Source organism: Ochotona princeps, chromosome 22, assembly GCF_030435755.1.
Source record: "Ochotona princeps isolate mOchPri1 chromosome 22, mOchPri1.hap1, whole genome shotgun sequence".
In the NCBI taxonomy this organism is placed as follows: Eukaryota; Metazoa; Chordata; class Mammalia; order Lagomorpha; family Ochotonidae; genus Ochotona; species Ochotona princeps.
In genome coordinates this window covers 19,084,481-19,109,008 of record NC_080853.1, presented here as the reverse complement: position 1 = coordinate 19,109,008, position 24,528 = coordinate 19,084,481, and the positions used below count along the sequence as shown (strand labels likewise).

General features: G+C 58.8%; 1 protein-coding gene across 2 annotated transcripts in view; it reads right to left on the bottom strand.

Annotated features, from left to right (window-relative positions):
* The window catches only part of NOL4L (nucleolar protein 4 like), a 108,620-nt gene that overhangs the window by 12,757 nt on the left and 71,335 nt on the right, over positions 1 to 24,528 (bottom strand). Inside the window, exons 1-2 of one of the 2 annotated variants that reach the window (XM_058679338.1) lie at positions 16,788 to 17,015; positions 8,235 to 8,376 (exon numbers count right to left, since the gene is read on the bottom strand). In XM_058679338.1, coding sequence (XP_058535321.1) covers positions 8,235 to 8,343 — 109 coding nt within the window. In that variant the 5' untranslated portion in view covers positions 8,344 to 8,376; positions 16,788 to 17,015. Of the gene's footprint in view, positions 1 to 8,234; positions 8,377 to 16,787; positions 17,016 to 24,528 lie in introns of those variants that run through there. The other variant, XM_004585718.2, reaches the window with a different exon arrangement.

The following is a 24,528-nucleotide window of genomic DNA, read 5'->3' as shown; positions in this document are numbered from 1 at the left end:
TGCAAATGTACCTGGGAAGGCAGCAGAGGATGGCACCAGTGCTCCAACTCCTTCACTGACAAGAAATGAAATTCCTGGCTCCTGGTTTCTACCGGGTTTCGCCCTTCCTATTGCAGCTATTTGGAAAGTGAACCCGCACGTGGAAATTCTCTCTCTTCCTTCTTCTGTGTAACTCTCTCAAACAAATCTTATAGTGCTCACTTCGGCAACATATATACTAAAATTGAAACAAATATTATAATTTCTTTTTTAGTGTTTTAAACTTTTAAAAATTTCTTTTCATTGGAAAGTTGGCTCTACAGAGAGGAAGATGTTCCATCTACTAGTTCACCTCCAAGTGGCTGCAACAACCAGAGAAAGGCCAACCTAAAGCCAGGAGCGGAAGCTGAAGCTTCTTCCAGGTCTCCCACGCGGGTGCAGGGTCCCAAGGCTCTGGGCTGTCCTTGACTGCTTTCCCAGGCCACAAGCAGGATCTGGAAGGGAAGTGGAACAGCTGGGATACAAACTAGTGCCCATAAAAAAACGTACCAGTGGCATTGTGGCACAGAGGGTCAAACTGCCACCTGCAGCACCGGTTCAAGTCTCAGCTGCCCCACGTCCCTTGCAGCTCCCTGCTAGGGGGAAAGAAGAGGGTGGCCTCTGGATGAAATTCCTGGCTTAGGCTTGGCCAGACCTGGCTGCTGTAACCATTTGGAGAATCAACCAACAGAAGGAAGATCTACACATTCCAACCCCCATCAAAAAAAAACCTTTGAAACAAAAACAGCTTCAAAATCAATACAGTTTTTTGGGCCCGGCGGCGTGGCCTAGCGGCTTAAGTCCTCGCCTTGAAAGCCCCGGGATCCCATATGGGCGCCGGTTCTAATCCCAGCAGCTCCACTTCCCATCCAGCTCCCTGCTTGTGGCCTGGGAAAGCAGTTGAGGACGGCCCAATGCATTGGGACTCTGCACCTGCTTGGGAGACCCGGAAGAGGTTCCAGGTTCCCAGCATCAGATCGGCGCGCACCGGCCCATTGCGGCTCACTTGGGGAGTGAATCATCGGACGGAAGATCTTCCTCTCTGTCTCTCCTCCTCTGTGTATATCTGGCTGTGATAAAATGAATAAATCTTTAAAAAAAAAAAATCAATACAGTTTTTTGTTAGTATTTTTCACATTATATTATTGCACCAAAATAAACTGATACTTTAATTCTGGTTTCCCATGAACTTAATTATTTTTTTAGGGGCCAGTGTTGTGGCATAGCACATAAAGCTACTATATTTAGCATCCTGTATGAGAACCAGATCAAACCCTAGCTGCTTCACTTCTAATCCAGCTTCCTGCTGTTACACCTGGAAAAAAAACAGTGGAAAATGGCCCAAGTATCTGGACCCTGTATCCACATGGGAGACCTAGAAGAAGCTCCAGGCTTCCAGCTTTGGTCTGGCAAAACCCAGGCCATCATGGCCATTTGCAGAGTAAACCAGGGGATGGAAGCTGTGTGTGTGTGTGTGTGTGTGTGTGTGTGTGTGTGTCTAACTCTGCCTTTCAAATAAATAAAACTAAACAAAAAAATTCATTTAGGGGGCCTGGCGCAATAGCCTAGAGACTAAATCCTCGCCTTGCATGTACCAGGATCTCATATGGGCGTCGGGTGTCCAAAGGATGGAAAATCTTGCTCTCCCTCTTTCCTTCTTTCTGTAGATCTGACTCTCCAATAAAAATAAATAAATCTTTTTTAAAAATTAGTCTGTTTTTGAAATCCAGAGATACAAAAATATAAAGAGAATCCTGGGGCCACCATGGTGACAGAGCATGCTAAACTCCCACCTGTCCTGCTGCCATCACATGTGGGCACCAATTTAAATACCAGTTGTCTGCCTATTTTTTTTAAGATTTATTTATTTTTATTAGAATGGCAGACCAGATTTATAGAAGAGAAGGAAAGAAAGAGAAACATCCACTGGTTTACTCCCCAAGTGGCTGCAATGTCCAGAGCTGAGCTGAACTGAAGCCAGGAGCCAGAAGCTTCTCCCAGCTCTCCCACGCGGGTGCAGGATCCCAAGGCTTTGGGCTGCCCTCAACTGCTTTCCCAGGCCACAAGCAGGGAGCTGGCTGGGAAGCGGGGCTGCCGGGACATGAACCAGTGTTGGTTCACTCCCCAGTGGGGAGCTGGTTCAGAAGTGGAGCAGTTGCAACATGAACTGGCACCTATAGGGGATGCCAACATTGCAGGAGGACGCTCAACCTGTTAGGTCACAACACGGGCCCCTCAAGTGGCACCTTCTCTGCTGTGCCAACTGCCCCTTCACAAACTTCTCAAAGTTCCCTCCTGTGTCCTTTCAGGTCTTCCAGTCACTATATTTTTAAAATGAAAATGCAGGTGGAGTTAATTATCAGTCTATTGTATTTATCTCATATGTCTGAAACATTTCATTAGCAAACAAGAGACGGTATCTGAAACAGAGACAAGCCCAGTGCCCAGTGCACACGGGTGGCATATCCTGACCCCTGCCCTCAGCACGTGCCCAGCCCAGGCTGGAGACCACCATAAATCTCCGTCTTTCCTAGCTCAGCACACCTGGCTTATGTGGCCTTCCCTCCCAGTGGGAAACTACAGGCTGCTGGCCGGCAACTGGCCAGCTCACCGCCCGGAGGAAGAAGTGGTGTCCATGTGACCCCCGCTCCACCCTCATCTCGGGACTTCCGGCGTCTCTGAAGCCTGGGTTTGCCCATCTGCACGGTGATTTGCGCCTCCCCCACTCCTGGCCACTTCTGCTCAGGGAAACACACCCAGCAGTGCCTGCCCAGGTCTGTGTCCTCCCAGGCCTGGCCGCCTTCCCAGCCCCACCCTCCAGGTCAAGCACAGGCAGTGAGAAATAAATGCTAAGTCAGTGTGCAGAGCATTAACTGAGATGCCACCCCCATTGCACATGCACACACATACACAGGTATGTGCACATGCTCACAAGAGCAAACAGCCACAGAAGGCCCTACTGCCGCTGCGTGCGAGTGTCTCACAGGGTACAGGCCAAGCCCCAGCTTCCACACAAGCAGCTTCCAGCAGACCCCCAGCATTCTTCCCGGAATGATGATTTGGTTCTGCTACAGCCCAGTCCTGAGGTCCCAGTGGTGACACCAACGTGACCCTGGCCACTTCCTGCTTCTTGGGAAAGTTGTCCTTGGCTGGGCTGCAGCTGGGGGTACCTCTCCCCATGGCCGTTGCTCAGCAGCAGAGGGCGGAAGCTGGGATTGGCCCCCAAGGCCCAGGCTGGCGTTCCAGGTGTGGGTCTGGGCCATCTCTCTTTCTTTCAGCAGGTGGACCTCTCTGCACTGTCCTTCAGCTTGTTGTGCCAACTGGAGCCTCGTGGACATGGAGGCCCCCAGCAGCTTGGACAAGGCCAGGGCTGTGCAGGCACCCCTGCCCCCAGCCCCCAGAATAAAGGGATCCCTTGGAGCCATCTCCCAGCCTCTCTCAGCACCCAACAGGCTGGGAGCCAGCACCGGCCAGCACCGTCTGTGTTGCCTGCAGCCCAGCTGATGATGGACACTTGCCTGTAACCCAGGACTGTTAGTATGGCCTGTGGCCAATCCTTGCAAGGGCCTGGGCCCCAGCTCTCTGCCTCTGAGAGTGGGGGAGGGGAGGGCAGAAAAGGAAAGAGGAGGAGGTCGCAGCAGCAGTGTGCAGCCCTCTGATGCAGCAGATTCTTCTCCTCCAAGAAGTGAGGGGCAAGCGAGGCCCACACTGGCCTTCAAGCCCCACCTTGGAGAAACAGGGAGGGGGTGGGGCGGGGCCGCAGGTGCAGGGGGGAGAGAAGGCTCAGCTTCCAAGGCCAATCCTACCAGGCTGTGGGGAGGGGCTGCCACCTTCCACTAGGAGACAGTCCCCAAGGCCACACCAAGCTAGGGGTGCTTCGGCGCAAGGGCTTGGTGGTAGCAGGCCGCAGAGCTCTGTGGACCCTGTGGGTAAGGGCCGTGGGAGTGGGAACACCAGCCAAGAACACCACCGAGGGGTGCTACAGGAGCCCTGGATGAGCCCACCTGCCCTTCCCCATTCCCTGCACAGCCCCTGCCAGCCCTTGCCGGGGCTCCCTGTGGAGCATCTTCAGGACCCTGCCTCCACGAGGGGAGCTGTTACCTGTGTACCCAGCCATCCCCTCGGGTGGGTGGCGGCCCCTGGCCTTGCAGCTGCCTGGCTGCTTACCAGCGTGGGACCCTGGGGTGGAATAGAGCTGGCCCGATCAAAGGCCAGGGTGGCAGGGGATGTAGGGTCATCAGACATGGCCCCACGAGGGGAAGGATTGCCCCAAGCCACCCGGAGAGGAGGGAGTAGAAGCAGGAGCTGGGCCAAGGGCAGTGCAGCTGAGTGGGGGTCTCACTCGGAACAGGCTGGCAAGGACAGGAGAGGCGGCGCCCCTGGCACACGAGGCCCAGGAGTGTGGGTTGCACGCCTGCTGGGTTTGCACTTCCGGGTGTGGAGGGCCCCACCCAGGGCAGCAAAAGCAGGGAGACAGGAAGCCTGGCCTTCTTACCAAAAGCTGTAGGGGGACACCTGGGTGGATGACCACCGCCCCGGTGAGTGGGTACGAGGGCTGGGCCCTAGACACAGGCCAATGCTCAGAGAGGGTAAGCAGCTTGCTCAAGACCACACTGCAGGAAGGAGCCAGCCAGGGCTCAGCGAGACTACCACAGCAAGGTGCTGGGACCTTCCTGGGCGGGGTGCTCACGGGAGTAGCCGGATGCTGCTCAGTCCTCCCAGAGCTGTGTCGTATCAGCACCCTGCCAGGCAGGCTGGCTGGGGCTATGCTGCTCTGGCTTTCCTGGGTACAGCTGAGGGGCACAAGGAGTCTTTGGGAGACATGGCCCGGGACAGGAGCAGGAGTCCAGGAGCAGACACCTGCCCTGGCACAAAATGCCCCCTTCTCTGAGAGACAGGACAGTCACCTCTGAGCACACAGGGTCGTAGCTGGGCATAATGGTCACTGACTTTAAAAATCATGGCGGGGGCCCAGCGCCATGGCTCAATGGATAAATCCTCGCCTTGCATGTGCCAGGATCCCATATGGGTACCAGTTCATGTCCTGGCTGCTCCACTTCTCATCCAGCTCCCCAGTTTGGCCTGAGAAAGCAGTAGAGGATGGCTTAAAGCCTTGGGACCCTACATCCATGTGGGAGAAAAAGCTCCTGGCTCCAGGAGGCTTTGGATTGGCTAAGCTCTGGCCATTGTGGCTACTTGGGGAGTGAACCAGCAGATAGAGGATCTTTCTCTTTTTCTCTGTAAATCTGCCTTTTGCAATAAAAAATAAATAAATCTTTAAATTATTGCACTTCCCTGCAGCTGCTCCCTTAAAAGTGGACGGAGGCTCTGGTCTCACGTGGAAACAACCCTGGGTGGGGTGTAGGGGTGCCCTTGATCACTGGCCACTCTAAGCCGCCTTATTCTCCCTTATTGTTCTTGAGTTTTCTGCCACAAACCCGATGGTTGGGATGTGGGGGATGAAAAAAAAAAAAAGCAGCTCAGGAAGCTGATGGCTGGTGGGGACCCCAAATTCTCATGCTGCCCCTCTTCAACACAATGGATTCTAGTGGTGGGGAACCCCTGAGACCTGCAGTATCTCTGCAGCCTCAGGCCAATGACATGCCCTTGACCAAGGAAGGTGGCACCTGGGCGTGGCAGAGCACAGACAGCAGGGCTGGGGGCGTACACGAGGGGTCTCCGCATGCCCCCGGGACCCTGCACAGCTCCAGCCCGAAGACCCACACCCACTCACCCTGCACAAGGTCAAAGCAGGACCCTCAGCCGGCCTCCGGCACGAGCTTCCTGTCTGGCCAGGAGGTGAGTAATGCCGGCCCCGCGCATCCCTGGCCGAGGCCAGGCCTCACATTTTCCATCCAGGAAGGGGCAGAGAGAGAGAGGGGGAGAGCGAGAGAAGGGAGCGGGCAGAGGGAGAGGCCTGAAGGGGAAATGGCAGCAGTGGCCCTGCCTGTGGAGGTTGGGCCCGGTCGTGGCCCGCTCATTTACAACTTCGTCCATCCCAGGCGCCCAACAGCTACTGCCCCAGTCCTGGCCTTGCCAGCTCCAGTGCTAGGTGCCAGGGTCCTGGCTCCCAGGGTGCTCACAGCCGCAGGAGAAGAAACAGAGAGCCCCACCAACGGTGTCACCATAGAATCAGCAGGGCCCAGCCTCCGTGTGCCCTCATGGGCAGCTCCTAAGTCCCAGGGCTTCTCCAAGGACGTAGGATGTGCACACGGCCCTGCCAGGACCCTGTGGAGAGCAGGAAGCCTCAGCCCGGGCGTGGCCCCACAGGGCGGGATGGGAAGGCGCAGGAAGCGCAGCAGGATCCCAACCTCTCCCATGGCCCCTACCCGCACCTGACAGCGGAGAGAGGGCAGCAGCTTCTGTGTGGCCCCGGCCCCCGCGGGTGCCTTCCCTGATGCTCAGTGAGATGGCACCAGAGCGGTAGCTCCAGCTGAGGTGTGCGAGGGAAAGGCGGGCAGGCAGTGACAGGCCCAGAGCAGGGCACATGGGGGCTCACTTCCCTTCTGGCTCACCAGGACTCAGCCGTGGCACCTGCCCTGCCAGGGCCTGGCCATGCGTCCCATGTGGAAACAGCAGGACCCCACCAAGCCCACCAGTATGGGGGCAGGGGTTGGCTCCAGGCCGCACTGCTACTCCACACCCATGTGGCTAGGAGGTGTCACGGGCTCAGCCTTGGAGCTCCCATGCCCCCTGGCCAAAGGAAAGGACCAGATGGGCCAGTCTGGGCCACCTCGGAACCCCACGACCCCAGCACTGGGGCTGCACTGCTCTCACACCAGCACGGCAGCTCCAAACCTCCAGACGCAGCCCCTGATGAAATAATTAAATTGGTGGCAGCACAGTCCACACCATCCCCTCCGTCTCCAGCTGCCCGCCTTGATAAACAACTGGCTGCTGGCCACCTCACTTCCTAGGGACCACCGGCAGCTGAGCCTCACTCCCACCAATCAACGGACCCTCATGAGAGAGGCTCCACAAGTGTCCCCCACTGTGGCCACTCCCCAGGGGTGGCTGCGAGGACCAACACCACCAGGAGGCTTCCCAGATGAGCAGGGTTGGGCAACCCATCCTGCCTTCCTCCTCCTCCAGGTCCTCTTTGGGTAGGACTGAGCATGGCTGCTGGCCCTGGGTGTGGCCCTCCAGCAGCCCAGCCGCCCACCCGGCAGTACCCAGCCCGGCCCACCCGGCAGTACCCACCCCCGTGGGAACGAGGTGGGAGCACACAGCACAAGGGGGGTCGCGCTGACCTCACGAGGCACTGAGGTACAAAAGCCCTTTCTTTCCCAGCAGCCTCGCACCCCACTCCTAGCACAGGCACGCCCTGGCTCCCCGGCCCCTGGCCCAGACACCTCCAGGCTGGGTCTCCTCCCAGACAAAGCCGGATTCAGGCTGAGGGGGCCAGTCGGGGAGCCGGGTGCGCGGGTTCTGCCATGGAGACGAACTTTGACCCAAACCAGGAGGCTCCTACCCCTTATTTACTCTCCGGCCTGCCTGGTGCACTGAGCCAACATCGCACCCCTTTCTAACCCTGCACCTCCCTGCCACATTCCAGGCCCCGACCTTCAACCCTTCCTAATTGCTGGCTCCTACACCCCAGTTGTCAGAGGCCACCTCCTCCACGGAAACCACGGCACTGGGGACCATGGGGGCCACCCACGCCTGCAGGCCTGCCATACCCACGTTGATGCCGGAGCCCCACGTAGGAGCTCTGAAGTGGGCCCCTGGGAGCTGACTCCTGACCCCAACCCTTGCAATGACAGGCAGGGAGGACGCAGGCTGCTACTGCTGCAGGCAGAGCCAAGTCAGGGGCCAGCAAGAGCTCAGCCGGCTACGGGGATGTGTGGACAGCGATCCCGCGTCAGGGGCCCCATCCTACAGCCACCCCCCTCATCCTAGCTGCGGGGACACAGCTGTCGTGTCATGACGGGTGCGGGAAGAGGAGGTGCAGCTGGCCGGGTCTGGGTCAAGCACCCCAGAAGCCTTCACAGGCTGGGTTCCCCCACATCTTCACAGCCCACAAGGACTAGATGCAACGCCCCACCCCCACGTCCCCCAAGAGGGACAGACAAGCCTTGCTGTGTCTCTGGGGACAGAGGGGGTGGCTGTAAGTCTGGCCTGGCCCCTCCCCAACAGGCTGGCCACACTGCCCAGCCTGGGGATATCTGCCTGTTGCCCACCCTCCCGACTCCCCTGCCAGCACTGGGGACACTCACCATCTTCATGGCCGTGGAGGTTCTGCGGGCTCCGCATCCTTTCGTCCTGGCTGGGACTCAGGCTGGAGGCCAGGTGTGGTTCAGCTGACATCCATGTGGAGTCGCTCATATCAAAATCTCCACTGCTCACTGAGGTTTCATCCTGATTGGGGGGGTGGAGGGAGAAAAAGCAGGGGTCAACGGGGCGCCAGGGGAGGGGGGCCCTCCTGCACAGCCCCCTGGAAGCAGCCTGGACTCTGGTTCCTGTCGGAAGCCAGGGCCCAGGGCCCGCACTGCTGCCTGTAATTGAAGCCAATTACGAGGTCTTGCATCCTGTAGGGGCGGACGGTGGGGCCTGGCTCCTACCCTCGCCAGCCAAGGTTGCAGCTAGCACTGTAAACAAGGGCGGCCCCGGGAAGGGGGCTGGCTGGGCACAGGGCCCCTCGGAGGCCAGAGGTGGGCAGGGAGATGTGCGGGGAGGTGGGGGAGGCCGGCTGCACTCCTAGGGAACATGCACGGAATTCCTTTCTCCTACTCCCCCAGCCCAGAGGACATTTCTGTCTTCCTCCTTCCTAACCTTCGCTGCGCTTCAAAGATATGCTCTTGGGCGGCTTCCAGGGTTTCCAGGGCCAGCCCCAGAAGCAGAAGGAAGGAGGGGGGCGGGGTGGGTGGGGCGGGGCGGGCCAGGGTTCCAATCAGATGGCAAAGGGGGTTCAGCTCGAGGGCCTTGTGGGGGGAGCACCAGGGCCTTCCAAACAGCCGGATGGGGCTGCTGGGAGAGGACCACGCCTGCTGCCTTGGCCAGTCATCCGGGAACCCCTGGGGCGGGAAGGGACCCCACCTCTCTCTGGCCCAGCCTCTCTGAGCAGCAGCAGGCGACTGAGCTTGGGAGCCAGTGGTGAAACCAGGAGAAAGATGAAACCCAGCAGCTCACACAGCCCAGGGTTCGGGCCTCCCCTGCCCCCACCCAGCAAGGCATAGCAAACACACTTCAGTATGAACTTGCTCAGCCCCATTCCTCCCACAGCACACATGTGTTCCCGCTACCGGGGAACCCACGTAGCTCAGCCACTCCTTGCCCCACCACACCACTACTTGGGAGTTCCCCGGAATGTACAGCTTCTGTGTGGCAGGGGACACGCCCCCTCCACCACCACAAATGAACCCTGGGAATGGGAGTCAGCCCTCCACACAGTACACCCATAGCCCTCTCTCCATAAATGCATACACAGGTGGGCACTTCTGCATATACACAGGCCCAACCACTGGCTGCCCGCCCTGGTGACTCTCCAACCCCTGTCCTGCCTCGAGGGAATCTTCACATTGGAGAAACACGCTGGTCCCAAAGCCCTCCCTGCACAAAGGGACAACAAAACCACCCCGGATGCTAATGGGACAGAACCAGGCGGGGGTGGAGAGCGGAGCTGGCAGGCGGAAGAGGTCCTAGTGCAAGGTGGCTATGGGAATGGTCTCTGGGGTCGGGGCCACAGTACCCGGCTCGAGGTCAGACCTGAAGCCAGGCCTAAGGTTGGGAGATTCTGGCCTGGGCAGTGTTGGGAATGCTCCTGAATTAAACTGCAAGCTTTCTATTGCCACTGAGAAGCACCGCCCCCTCACACTCATTGGACAAGCACCTACGGAACGCCTCGGGTGGGCCAAATCCCTTTGCAGGTACTGGGAGGGTCAGCCATGGATGAGATAGAGCTCTGGCCCTCCAAGCACTCCCGCTTCCAGAGGGGCTGAGGACACAAGGCAGGGAAGTACACAAGCCATAGCCATGAGCGCTCCAAAGCCCCATGGAGGAGGGAGCCCCACAGGGCCGGCTGCCAGGGTGTCTGAGGTGGTCCTCATGGTGCATGGGCAGAGGCTGTGCAGGGCCTGTGTGGTGTCTCCACAGGGAACAGACAGTGTCCAAAGATGGTGAGCCCCCGGGGACCAGGGAGTCTCCCAGCGGCCAGCCCTCCTGTCTCCAGTTTTGACAAAGCTTTGCGGAGTGTTCCAGCAATACTTGGGGCTGAGGGAGGAAAGCGTGGTGGGATTGCAGGGGGAAGGGAGGGCGCTCCAAGGAAGAATAGCTGGGGATGGACTGAAGACTTCCATGCTCGGGCCTCACCCAGCCAGATTCAAGACAGTGACAAAAGAAACCAAAGCTTGGCAGGTGCCACACTCTCCCTGGGCCATCTGCATCCCCCTTCCCCACAGGCCCACTGTGGCCCGCTGAGCAGGCACCACTATTAGGCCCTTGCTACCAACAAGGAAGCCAAACCCTGAGAGGATGAGGCACTTGTCCAGGGCCACATACGGCTCTGTGGCCATGCCTCATCCCAGCTGTCCCACCATCCCACACCCTCACCCCCCATCTACTTGCTCCAAATTCTACTTCTGAAACCATAGACCTGCCTGAGGTATTTTTCCAGTGAAGAGCAGGTCCCCGAAGGAAGGAAGGAAGGTGAGTCCCACAGGTCCTGAGGTACACTGCCCTCCCGATTCCCCACCAGACCAGAGACGTGTTCAGTGCACTGAACTGGTTGGTGTGACGCTTGGCGTGTAATGTGAATCTGTGTGAATCTGACCATTAAAGGCTCTTGTACCCATTGTGTGTGGTGCTGGAGCAGAGGCTGTATGCAGGCGGTGACCGGGCTGGCAGCCCAGCAGCTGCCCTGTGACATCCCCCCTTCTGCAACCGCCACTGGTGGGGCCACTCTAGGTCCAGCATTCCTATGTTCCTCCCTCCACCCCACAAATCCCACTGTGAAGAGGTGGGCTGTACCTGACACTGACATTGAAACCTCCTGGTACCAAGAGGGGCATCCGGCACATGCGGGGCTGCATGGGATGGGGGCTCTCTCTACAGTGCTGTCTAGCAGGCCCCCAGACCCAGAGCTGGTAATGACGCACAGTGCACAGGGATGGACCCAAGCAGCTCTCTCCCCAAGCCTGCACTACAGAACCACCAGGCCAAGGGCTGCCTCCCTGCACACTTTCTCCCACCTACCTGAAACAATCAGATTCCTTAAGGATACAATGTCTCAGGCTCTCTGGCTGGTGCGTGGCCTGGCCCTGAACAAACCGGGATCCCATACGGGCGCCGGTTCTAATCTCGGCAGCTTCACTTCCCATCCAGCTCCCTGCTTGTGGCCTGGGAAAGCAGTTGAGGACGGCCCAAAGCCTTGGGACTCTGCACCCGCATGGGAGACCTGAAGGAGGTTCGAGGTTCCTGGCTCCTGGCTTTGGATGGGTGCAGCACCGCCTGTTGCGCTCACTTGGGGAGTGAATCATTGGACGGAGGATCTTCCTCTCTGTCTCTCCTCCTCTCTGTATATCTGACTTTCCAATAAAAATAAATAAATCTTTTTTTTTTTTAAAGATTTATTAATTTTATTACAGCCAGATATACAGAGAGGAGGAGAGACAGACAGGAAGATCTTCCATCCGATGTAATAAAATGAATAAATCTTTAAAAAAAAAAAAAAGATTTATTTTTATTGGAAAGTCAGATATACAGAGAGGAGGAGAGACAGAGAGGAAGATCCTCCGTCCGATGATTCACTCCCCAAGTGAGCCGCAACGGGCTGGTGCGCGCCAATCCGATGCCGGGAACCAGGAACCTCTTCTAGGTCTCCCATGTGGGTGCAGGGTCCCAATGCATTGGGCCATCCTAGGCTGCTTTCCCAGGCCACAAGCAGGGAGCTGGATGGGAAATGGAGCTGCCGGGATTAGAACCGGCGCCCATATGGGATCCCGGGGCTTTCAAGGCGAGGACTTTAGCCGCTAGGCGACGCCGCTGGGCCCAAAAATAAATAAATCTTAAAAAAAAGGATACAATGTCTCCACAGGAGGACCCCAAGAAAGCTGCACCAGAGTTCACACACACACACACACACACACACACACACACACACAGTGCTCTGGCCGCTCAGTGTAGCTACCATGGTGCTAGGGACCCCATAATGAAGGCGACGATGAAGGCAGGGTCTTTCCCTCCACGCCTCACTATGTAGAGGAAAGGGACCCACCCACCCCCACCCACCCACTAGTGTGGGCATGGATGGAGTGGGGAGCCCTGCCAGGTTATCCACTGACCACAACCCCCTCTCTGCAGGGACTCTTCCTCTTGCCCCCAACCTGGAGACCTCAGTCCTATGAGAAGTGCTTTTGTCCATGACCTTGACACTTGCTGCCACAGCTATGTTGTTTTCTAAATGGGAAATCAACTCTACCAAACCTAACTTTTCATGAAAAAAAAATCAGCCAACCAATGAAGTTGTGTTAGGGCCCATTTGCCTGCCACATCCACACTCCTGGGGCCTGACCTGGAAGAGAAGCCTTCCCAAGGCCCCTGGACGGGCAGCCCGCAGCGGAACCGACCACAGCAGAACCCCACAGTGCATAAGTATGGAGCATCCACGCCGCAGAGGGGCAAGCAAGCAAGCATGCACTGTGGTCTCCCTGCCCTTGAGCCTGGGCTGTAGACGCAGGCTTACCACAAGGACAGTCACCCACTCATCCACCCACACGGTTCAGAACCCATGGGGGGAAGAAAGAAGAATCCATGGAAGAGATCTGTAGCACCCAAGCCCCCAGGGACCTCCAGAGACACTGCCGCCCTGCTCCCCCTCCCCAAGACACTGAAGCCCTAGAGGTCACAGGTTGGGTACACCCTGCTTGTACCTGCTGAAATCTCTCAGAATCCGAATGCCACCCTCTTGCTTTCTGTTGACAAATGTCAATGCAACTTTTCCTTCGACAACAAATAATGCACATGACCCATCCTCTCTGGGACCCCTCTCAGGTCACCCCAGGAGACCATCCTGCTCACTGCCCTTGGTTCCTCTGATCTCTGCCCTCAGACACCAGGAAGCTTGTGGCCTTGCCCACCTGGCAACACAAGTTCCATCACATGAGCCGGCATTGGGGGATAGTAGGTTCAAGTCCCAGCTGCTGTACCTGCAATCCAGCTCCCTGCTAAGGGCCTAGAAAAAGCAGCAGAAGATTGCTTGAGCACTTGGGCCCCTGTCACTCACATGGAAGTTCAGATAAAACTCTTGGCTTCAACTTGGCCCACCAGCCATGGCCGTTGCAACCATGTGGGAAGCAAACCAGCGGATGGAAGCTCTCTCTCTCCCTCTCTCCATAACCCTGACTTGTTAATAAACCAACCAACCAATCTTCAAAGAGAAAAGAAAGAAAGAAAAAATGTCCGAGCCACTATGGGTTGTCATGGGGCCAGCTTCCCTTTGGGGGCAACCCTAGGAGGTGGGTGGGCAGCAGGAGGGCAGTGCCCAGGACACGCCCCAGTCTGGCAGCCCTGACTCGGGGCAGAGGGAGAGGAGCTGACCAAGCCCTACGCGCTCTTATCTGCAGTCCAAAATTCATGGGCAGGTTCCATTCCTCTCCACCCAGCGGGCAGGCCCTTCCTCCTAGGCAGACAGCTAACACCAGTCACTGCCCAGGCCGGGAGGAGGGGAAGCCAGGAGAGCAGAAGGGAAATGGTGGCCGTGGGGTTGGAGCCGTGGCTAGTAACCACAGGCAGGTGCTATCAGTAACCTGATTATTTTACAACTGGGGTCAATTTCTCTGGAACTGGGTTCCCGGTGCCTCTGAAGTTGAGCTGTTTGCATCCTACAGGGCCTAGGCTCCTGGGGCGTGCCTTGTACAGTATTTTCCTGGCCTTTCCTCAGAGCTGTAATTCTATCTCCACCACTTGCTGGAGAAAGAGGAGGAGGATTTGCTGAGAACCCTGTGCCACCGTAAGCCCTGGGTTTGTGTTTGGCAAGAGCAGGCAGGTGACGGGGGTCGGACGTGCAGGGAGGCGCTGGACCTGACAGAAAACAGATCCCTGTCCGGGCAGCCCCCTGCCCGGAAGCTGAGTGGACAAGAGCACCAGGCTCAGGCTGTCCCAGCACAGCCCTGCCCTAGGCAGGCAAGCACCCAGGTGTAGTGGAGCGGCTTCCCAAGCCCCAGGTAAGCTTCCCCTTTGCCCCAACCCAGGAGCACCTGGGACCCCTTCAAGGCCCTGTAAATTCGTGATACGGCAGCCAGCAAGTGTCTCACACACGGCCTTCTGAGCATGCCTAGAAGGTAGTGAACCACACTTTACCCCGGCTTAACTACCTGGGCTCATCAGCTGGCTTCTAAACTGAAGACACCCCCCAGGATCCCGGGCAACAGGGGATCAGGTCCCAGTGGTTCAGCAGCCGTGGGGGGGGGGGGGGGAGGCGGGATCTCTGAGTCACAGCTCCACGGCTCTCTTGAGTCCCAAGGCCGCTGCTTCCTGCAGGACTCCACGCCTCCCCAGCCGGGCAGCCAGCAGAGTGCAAGGCCAGCCTTCTGGGGACACTCCCTGCCCCGGGCCGCTCCTTCCTGCTAGTGTGCCTGCCCTGCTTGCCAACCCAGGGGCACAAGCTCTTCTGGGTAACATGAGGCAGCCAACTGCCTGCTGGTCACCTGCTTCATTTTAGGTGCCCTCCACTCCCCCTACACACACACACACACACACACACACACACTGACACACGCACCTGCCCACCTAGCACGGGTCAGGAGGGGGTTTGCCAGTCCATGTGGATGCTCTGTTGCTACAGTCAAGGATGCCCGGAGCCTGGGAGGGGGGTTCCTCTCCATACCTCTCACTACTGTATCCAGTGTGAAACAGGCTTTTGTTCCAAAGCAAACGCCACTCCACCACTCCACTGGCTGTTTTCCCAGCATTCCTTATCACAACCAGGGTCTCGTGGATACCCCCAGGCCCTACCATGTGAACCAGGAAGGGGGGTGTCTCTTGAAAAAAGGTTGGTGGGGTGGACACAAACTTCCCCAGATAGCGCCCTGTTTCCTCCCCTGCAGAACCCACAGGAGACCATTTAAAAAAAGTTCTGGAGCAACTTGGCGTGATCCAGCTCAGAGGGGCTTGGGACCGTGAGACAGCAAGTTCCCCAAGGTGGTGGGGGAGAGCACCTTGTCAGCCGGGGGTGCTGAGGGGCAGGAGCCAAGTGACCCCTCGAGGGAAAGCAAAGGGTGGCAGGCTAAAGCCTTGCTCTAGCAAACAAGCCCAGGCCGAACCCGGATTAGACAGGAGCCCGCTGCTGTCCAAGGGCACACTTAGGCCCCCATGGCTTCCCAGCCCAAGCAGGATTTACTACCTGGGGGCTGGAGCGGCAGAGGGCAGGTGCCTTTCCTTAGCCCAAGGCCCAGTTGGGAAGCTGAAACACGCTAAGGGTCTACACCCGGGCCGTATCATCAGCAAGATCGTCTCCATGCCCAGCAATTTGAGGATAAGCAAGGTCTTATGTGGGTGGGGGAGGGATCTGTTTCCAGCCACAGCCCTCTCCAAGGAGGGGGAAATAAGAGCCCAAACACCGTTTCAGGTGAAAATGTGGAGGTTATTCATCTCCCCTCCCAGCAGACAGAAGGGGGAAAAAAAAATCAATGTTGGGGAGGGGGGGAGGTTCCATTGGAATTAATGGGTTTGTGGCTTCTCCATTGATCTGCGCCTCTTCACACTTTTCTTTTTATGCTTTTGTGCTCACGGGGAGGGGGGAGGGCGAGGGGAACGCGGAGGAGCTGGGGGGGCGCTCCCGACGAGGAAGAGGACGGTCTAACCTTAACCTTTCTCCGGGAATCATGCTAATTAGCGAGACTTAATGAGGACTTCCCCCAGGAAGCGAGGCTCGGCAGGGGCAACCAGACTTGAGCAAAACGCAGCTCCTAGAGGGAGCGGGGATCACTTAGCAGCCCGGGAGGCTGCCCTAGGAGCGAGCGCAGGATATGGGTCGGGTCCCCCTCCCCGCCGTCCCGGCAGAAGCGTCCAGCCCTGGGAGACGAGGGCTCCCAACTTGACTGGGACCCGCTGCCCCGACCCGCAGAGCAGTGCCCCTTTCAAACAGGACTGCCGCTTCGCTCGGGGCTTCGGCTGGAGCGGTGCACCTGGGAGGGGCGCCAGCCCCCGGGCAGGGACGGGCCCTGCCAAAGTGGGCTCAACTCTGTAAACCGAGTCCCAACTCCCAGTGCCGCGGCAGGCAGCCCCCCTGCCACTCCACGCTTCCCGTCCTCACATCCCCAAAGCTTGTTCACTTCCCTTCTCGCGGCGGCGGCGGCGGCAACCCGAGCCCGGCCCCCACCCCGCGGCCCGCGAGCCCTTCCTCCCGGCCCCGGGACGCGCAGCCGAGCCCGCTGCAAACGGTGTGGCCGCCGCACAATACCGCGGCGCAACGCACACAATCACCGCCCCCCAGGACCGGCGGCGCGCACAACCCGGGAGTGGGGTGCGCCAGACGGCCCCGGGTGCTCTGGGCAGGCACACCTCCCAGGCACCCCACGGCCGCCCCCCACTCCCGGTCACACTCACCCGCCCCCCACCCTGGCCCACTCTGCCCAGAGCGCATCGCTTCCCTGCGCCCCCCTCCTCAACCTCGGCGCTGGAAGGTCCCCCTGCGTCCCCCTCCCCGTAACCCCCAGCCCCCCCGCCCCCTCCCCAACCGCAGCTCAACGGCCGGCGGCAGCGGCGGGAGGAGGGGGCGGCGGCCGGGAGCCCGGAAACGGCCCCATCGTCGGGATCCGGGCCGGACTCCGTACCTGAGCCGGCGACGAGGCGGAGACGAGCAGTCGGGCTCCGCGAGTGAGAGCGGGGCGGACGGCGGTGACAGCCCCACCGCTCCAGCTGCGGCTGCTGCTGCTGCCGCCGCGGCCGCCCGGGGAGAGGGCTGGCACCGCCGCGGCGCGTCACTGCCCGGCCCGGGGGCGGGGGTGGCCAGGGGGAGGGCCCAGGCGAGCAGCGGCGGCGGCGCCGCGGCCGGGAGGAAGGGGGAGGGGGCACCGGGCACGGGGAGGCAGGGGAGGGGGGCGGGCACGGGGCGGGGGCCGAGGGGGAGGGGAGCGCTGGGAGGGCGCACGCAGGGGGAGTAGGAGGAGCAGCCGGAGGAGGTGGAGGGGAGCCGAAGAAGGAGGAGTGGGCAAGGGGGGAGGGGGAAGGAGGCACCCAGGGAACCGGGAGGGAGAGGGGAGGGAGAGAGGAGGGAGAGGCGGGTGGGGGAAGAGGAAGGAGGGGGCGCCGGGCCAGGTAGGGGGACGAGGGCGCGCTGGAGTCGCCGCCGTGCGCCCCGCGGGGAGAGCGCTCTTAAGGGGGAAGCGCTTGGAGGAGGAACCCGGCGGGGAAGGAGCCCGGGAAAGAGGGCGGTGGGGTCGGTGCCCACCCCTCCTTCTCCGAGGCCGCGGTCTGCGGGGCCGGGAGGGGTGCGGGGAAGCGCCTCCCTGTGCGGTGCCTGCGTTCCGGTCGGGAGGAGGGAGACTTGGTCCAAAGAAAGTGACTCAGACGCGGTCGGGAACTCTGGGCGCCCCGGGGCCTTCGACCCCCCGCGCGTCCCTCGGCTCCCGGCGGATAGGGGTCCTCGGCGGGCAGAGCTGCCGGGTCCTGGGTGCTCGGCTCACAGGGCGGTCGGAGACCCTGCCCTGGAAAAACCAGGCACGTGGCCGGCTCCCTGCCGAACCACACCGCCTCCGTCCCCTGCCCCCTACACACACACACACACACACACACACACACACACACACACACACAACACCCCAGGCCTCCTTTTCTCGATCAAGTTCAAGCTCGAGCTCCGCGACGCGCAGCCCACCGGCCGCCCCCTCCCCCTCCCTCAGTTCCGCACCACCTCGCCTCTTCACTCTTCCTTTGTCTCTTTCCCACCACTTAGTTTACTGCCGCCCGTGCGCCCTCCTCCCCGCCCGCGGCGGCGCCCGAGCGCCCGCGCCGCGCTCACCTGTTCCATCCAAACATTCCGGCGACGCCACCCACTCACCCCTAGCCCCCCCAGGCCCCTGCCCCTCGGGCAGGGTCCTTGCGCGGTCGCCCAGACCGAGCGGGGCGGCTTCTCTCACGCGCGCGAGCCCCGGCTGGAAGTCAAGGGGGGTTCCATCCAGGACCCAGGCGCGCACCGCCCGCGGACGCGCGCCTCGGAGGGCAAAGGGACCCCCGGGCGAACGGACCTCCCTACGTCTCAAGGCAGAGCAGACAGGACCGACCTGGATCCCAGACACAGCCTGGAACGTCAACACGCTCGCCTTCCCGCCCACCCCCACCCCGCAACCTCAGAATGAGACCCCGACAGAGGAAATGGGTCAGGGACAGGTCACCCCCGCCTCCACGGCGAGCCAAACCATCGGCTACAGAAGTGCCGAATAGCAAAGAGCCTGTGCTTCAACAGGGTCGGAGCGACCTCCGTGGGAATCTGGGGGGCAATGGCAATGAAAGAAAAAGAAAAATTCCCAGGCGCGCTCCCACCTCCCGGTTGGTCCGGGCGCGTCCGAAGAGGAAGGGCAATGTTTACTACTTCCTCGAGCGGCCACGGACGCCCGGGACGGCCGGCGGAGCCCAGCGGCCAGCCGCCGCGCCGGTTTGCGGCGCTGAAACACCCTGCCTTTAAACCTTCCAACTTTTTTTCTGTATTTTTTTAATGCTTTTTCCTTTCTTTGCCTGAGAGCTTTGCATTGTGAACCGTCTGCAAGGTAAAAAGGGCTCCCTCTACAGGTGAGAGGTGGGAGTACAGCGACCCCGGTTCACGGGGGTCCCTCTCCGCCTTCGCCTTGGGGGAAATGAGGATGACGGGCCGTCGACATTCAGGACGCGCCCTGGGGGCGGGGGGGCTGCACGCGCAGCTCGCCCCCATTTTGTGAGCCGGCGCTTAGGGCGAGCGACTCATTAGCACCTTTGATTCCTGGGATCCAAGGGTGCTTCCCAGCTACCTGTCTCCCTCCAGAGTGTCTCCTTTCTAGATCTTCTCCAACCTCTTGTTTGAGTTCTGGGTCCATGCCGCATGGGGCGCCCCACAAGGGTTTTTCCGGAACCCTTTGGTGCCCACAGCTGCTGAGGCCACCCAGAGTTGGCGGGGTTGGTGGTAGGAGTTACTCCTCGCCCCGGGATGGTCCCTCCACACTCTGAAAAGATGATCCAAGTTGCCCAGGAATGAAATGCTGCCTGCCATCCCTTCCTGCAACCTTGCCAGGGACCTTTGGGGTCTCCTGCCACACCCCCTTGTCCCCCAGGGTTGCTGTTTCTCAGCAGTAGTGGTGGACTTGTGGGATACAACAAGTCAACTGGAATCGAGCCAAAATTACCCACCTCGCTCTAAGGAGAGAGCCAGAGCCCTACCCCGGGAGGATCCCAGCGGGAAACAGCCCCAGCCCCTCTGCTGGCGCGGATGCAGCTGTGTGGAGCTGCCGCCTCATGCCCCTCCCCACAGCTCCTTCCAGCAGCCTTTCTTGCAAGCTGTGTGCAGGGTCCCCCTGCCTCCACACATTGCCTCCACCCTTAAAGCGGCCACAGCATGGGTCCCAGCAAGGAACCAGTGACCTAATTTCTTTGCCACTAATTCTCTCGGAGTGTCAGGTCCATGTCACAGTCTGGTAGGAGACCAGAGCAGGGAACGCTAACCCGCCCCACCCCACCCCCACACATGCACACACTCCCACCGTCCAGCTGCTTCAAGGAGGTAACACGACCTCCTGTCTCCTGTCAGCTCTGCAATTGCCAGCCTTCCATGGGCCTTCAGCAGCCAAGCCCCTCCACCAGCCTCCTGTGTGGACAATAGGCCTGCCCCACAAGTGGGAACATGGCCATGGGGCACATGGGGTGGGAGAGGATCTTAAGATGACCAGAGCAGGCCCCCAGAGGATCTCAACATTAGAAACCCTGTTTAACCCACACACAGAAGACATGCGTCCCTTCCCACTTCGTGTTCTCCCCAGAATTGAGACACAGCAAATCCAGAAAGTCAGACTTGTGGACCGCACCAAGGCCCTGGCCTCACCACAGCCTTCGCTGTGGTTCTGTGACTGCCTGAAGTCCTGGAACTGAAGACAAGGAGCGACCAAGAGCAACCCATGCATCTTTGTAGTCTGGGGTCAGAGTCAGGGGCCCGGAGCTGGGAGCATCATCCCCATGCAGAGGGAGTGGCTGAGACAGAGACACAAGGGCCAGACGGCAGCAGATCCAAGAGCAAGACGCATGGCCAGAGCCTAGTCCACCGCCCTGAAGTGCGTGTGGCATTACTCTGGGGTGAGGGTGGGGGAACAGGCCGCACACTGGGCAAGGAGGTCAAGCGAACAACTGTGAGACCATGGGACAAGTCAAAGAGAAAAATGGAGTTCGAGTTCCGGTTCTGACATCAGATCAGAGCCCCAGGCACCATGCCTCTCCCAGCCTGTTTCCCCAGGGGGACACCAAGATGCCATGAGTCATGTGGTGGCTGGCACCCCATTACCCCCTGCGAGGGTAGAATCTGTACACCATAGCAAGGCCTTCAAGGTGGCCCCTGATGGCCAGCAGGACCCTGGAACCTGTGGGATGCTGTGGACGTGAGGATGTACGTCACAAAAGGTAGTGTGGCCTTTTCCCTGGAGGGAATCCTCTCTCAAGGGTGGCCTTCATCATCTCACTCGTTACCAAGATCATAATGCTGCCTCTCGAAGCTGAGCCTGTTCCCTCGGCCACTGGCAGGGTCCGGCACGCCGAGCAGTGCCTGGCCTTGCCATCCCGTCTCTCTGCCAGCCTGGGATGTGAAGTCCGCTTTGGTCAGCTCCTTTTGCCCTCTCCTGTGTGTTCGTCTTGTGTGCTTCTCAAGCATTTCTATTATTTTTAAAACAACCTGTTCACATCTTTTTGCCCATTTCTTATTTGAGCTCTTTAGAAATGAAGAAAACCAACAATTTGTAATACAGTTTGAAAATATATCTTCCTTTTGTTATTTGGCTTATGGAAGGATTTTTGGGGCCACATGAAAATTTTGTAGATCATCTAATATTTTCCTTTAAAGGATTTCGGGTTTGGCATCAAAACAAAGGTGTTTTTTCCACTCTGTAACTATAAAAGCCACTCATATTTTGTCCTGGAATATTTTTATGTCTTCATTATATTTATGTCAGTTTTTTTCTATTTGGTAATTTATCTCTATATAAGTAGTGAAGTAAGATCTGGCTTATTTTCTTTTAAGTGGCTCTTTGAATTGTATCCACACCATCGTTAAATAACTGGTCTTTAGGCACCTTAATGGCACATTCATTTCCCGTGACTTCTGAATTTGTCTGACTGATCTGCTGGGTTCTTGAAACAGAGCTGTTTCAGTCTGGTAGGGCCAGCACCCATCTCTGCCCCTGAGAGCTGTCCCGTACCCGCACCTTGGTAAGGCCGATTGAGCCAGCCTCAGGGGACACGGCAGGTGCAGGATGTGTCACAGACAGGGAGGGAGGATCCCCCTTAGGGACATGGGGAAGGCTCCCAAAGAGGGGATGTGGGCTCTGAGCCAGAGAAGGTGAGGCAGGATGCTGTGGGGAGGGTCTCCCAGAGGCGATGGCATCTGTAGGGGGCATCTGCTCTGTGAGCTGGGCAGGAGCCCTGCCCACCCCCTAGCACAGCGGGCTACAACTAGTGGCCAGTTTGACACGTTGGCTGATGACTCAGAGAAACAGCTTGACGCTGTTGCCTCATTTCTTCCTCACCTGCGTCAGCTTCCCATTGTGAGCGTAACTAGAAGAGCCCCACTTGTTGAGATATGCTCTCCTGGAAACCTCCAAGGCAAAAGGTGACAATGGCAATTCTACTAACTCTCCTTTACAGAAACATCTCAGGCTGCTTTCCTACTCTGCAGGCGCAGCAGTCACCCTGCCCAGAGAGTCACCACACCCTGGCCCCTGTCAACTGCGCACAACATCCCGCCAGCCCCTACCCCAGGGACACAGCCATCAACTGCCCCTACCATGCGGGCCAGCAGGGGAGACACAGATCAAACAAAAGACTGTATGGCTTCTTGACCCGCCTGCTGCTTCCAGCAGGTGTATTTGGTCCATGATGGGCAGTCAGAGAACCTGCCAGAAAGGAAGTGCTCAGGCTACTAGAAGGACATGGTGGATCCAAGAGAGCTCCACCAAGGAGGAAACAGAAAAGTTGGGCACTGAAGGGTGCACCAGTAATGTCAGCTCAGTGGGGAGAGAGGTGCCTGGCTGATTCACGGAGACATCTTGGGCACCCATGGGATCCAGGCCCCCCTAAGCTAGGACCTTACACTGACCGATTGCACGACCATTCCTGCACTGACATCACAGCGGCAGGAAGTACCTTCTACTTGACAGGAATACAAGCTGTACCAAGTGGGGGCTTCGTTGCTGCTCCTTCATGGAGCTCTGGCTTGAGCCTGCCTCCCCCTGTGGGAGCTGCTCCCACTCTGTCCCCGGGCAGAGGCTAGCCATAGCCTGCCGGGCATAACCACAGCAATGTGAAAACAAGTGGCCCCCCTAGGACGACAAGGACCCCAGCAGCACCATTCACGGTAGTCCCCAGCCAGAACCCACCAGGGCTGCCCGTGCACTCAGTGTGCCAGGGGTCTAGGCCACGCACCATGACGACGCTGACACACCCGCACTTATGGGCAAAAGAGCACTTGTGGCTCCATCTCTCCCTCTGTAACTCCTTTAAAGTAAAAAAAAAAAAAATCATAAATCTCTGATGGCAAGAGGCAAGGTGAGGTTGCGGAGACTGAGCTGTCCATGTCACAATGGGGGCTGTTTTCCTCCACGAGTGTTGATTCAGAAGATGCACATCCAATGAAAATTCGCGCAGGGCCAAAGGAGCCCGCCCAGTGGCTGAGGCTGAGAGGCCCAGAGCCCTTTGCTGTCACAACCGAGGTCCTCTCCGCCAGGCTCTGTGCTGGGTGAGATGAGGCCCGGTGGGGCCAGACTGCTCAGGGGATGCCATCACTCTCCTCCAGCAGAGCAGAGCCGGAGGAAAGGCTCTTTGTCCCCAATGGCGGGGGTGGGGGAGCGGGCGGGAGGGAGGGCTGGGCTGGCCCCCAGGCTCTGGGCCTTGGGCTGCAACTCATGATTTCCCAGGTAACTCCTGAGGGAGGCAGGCCCCAGATGTCGACTGGCCTGGCCCCAAAACACTCACTTAGCCTTGCTCCAAGAGCCTATCCCAGAAAGTTGGGCAGGCAGCAGCTTGCTTCCGCCCTAAAGCCCTCCCTGGCAGAGCTCACACGTCCCAAGGGCTCTGGATGCGTGTGTTAGCGTTGGGGTGGGGTAGACCTTGTGGCTAGCGACATGCCCTTGTTCACACTCAGGCCCCTGCTCCATGCAACCTCACACTAGTGACCTCACCTCTGCAAGTCTTTGTTTTCTCATCTCTACAACGGGAGAACACTTACCAGGCCCTTGTCTTGGAAGGCTGCTGTGAGAGGCTAAAGTGCAGGAATGCTGGGAGAGGGCCAACCTGGGCCCTTCAGTGTGTACCTGCCCATGCCTTGGCCCCATGACCAACTGACACAGATGTGGGAGGCAGGTTATTGGACGTGGACATGGGACACGGACAAAGCAAACAAGTCAGGACAGCACGGTCAGCCATCGGTGAGTGTTCACCAAGCCCGTGTCAGGTGCAGGGACTGGGGCTGTGCCAGTGAAGCGGCCCGTGCAGGCGCTGCCAGGGTGCCAAGCCTGGCCCTGTTCTGGCTTCTTTCTCCTTCCCTCTTTCCCTGGGAAGTGCCCGCACTCACACTGGAGGGACCCTGACTTCACAGCAGTCACTTGGGTGCCCTGAAGCAAGACCTCAGTGCCCCATGGCTGAGCCCAGGACTGCATTTGCGAGGTATTCAGCACCTGGAGCACAGCCAAGCACTCCGCACCTGCCTCGCTTCCTCGGCCCAAGCCTGTACCATCTTTTACTTATTTATTTATTTTTCTTGACTTATTGGAAGGCAGAGGTAGGGGAGAGGGAGAGACAGAGATCTTCGACCCACTAGTTCACTCCCTAGACGACCACAACAGCCAGGGTCTGGCAGAGGAAGCCGTCTCAAGAGGCTCCATGTATTACACACTATGAGCTTAGGGCTCAGGGCATCTCCTGCTGGCACCGCCCGACCCTCCTGTGCTTGGGCCTTCTGCATCCCCAGGGCAGACTCCTCCTCACGCAGGTCCTGGCTGCTGTGCTGCCTCTGCAGAGGCCTCCCCTTGGCTGCAGGTGCAGCCTGTCGCCTGTCTTGTTTTAACTCTGTCCCACATGGCTCGCTTTTTGTACCCTGTCCGCAACTGTGCCGAAGTGCACAACGTGGCACCTGCTACGTCGGGTGGCACACACAGGGTCTGTTGGTGGCAGATGAGAGAGAAGGCCACACCCAGAGCGCAGAGCCAAACAAAGCTGAAGCCGGGCGGATCCAGTGCCGGCCCTCCCCCCACCCCACCTCAAAAACACAGAGCCAGAGGAGGTGGTGAGCAGGAAAGGCTGGGCCGTGCCCCTGGAGTGAGCCGCAGCCATTATCTCTAATTGATCTCCAGC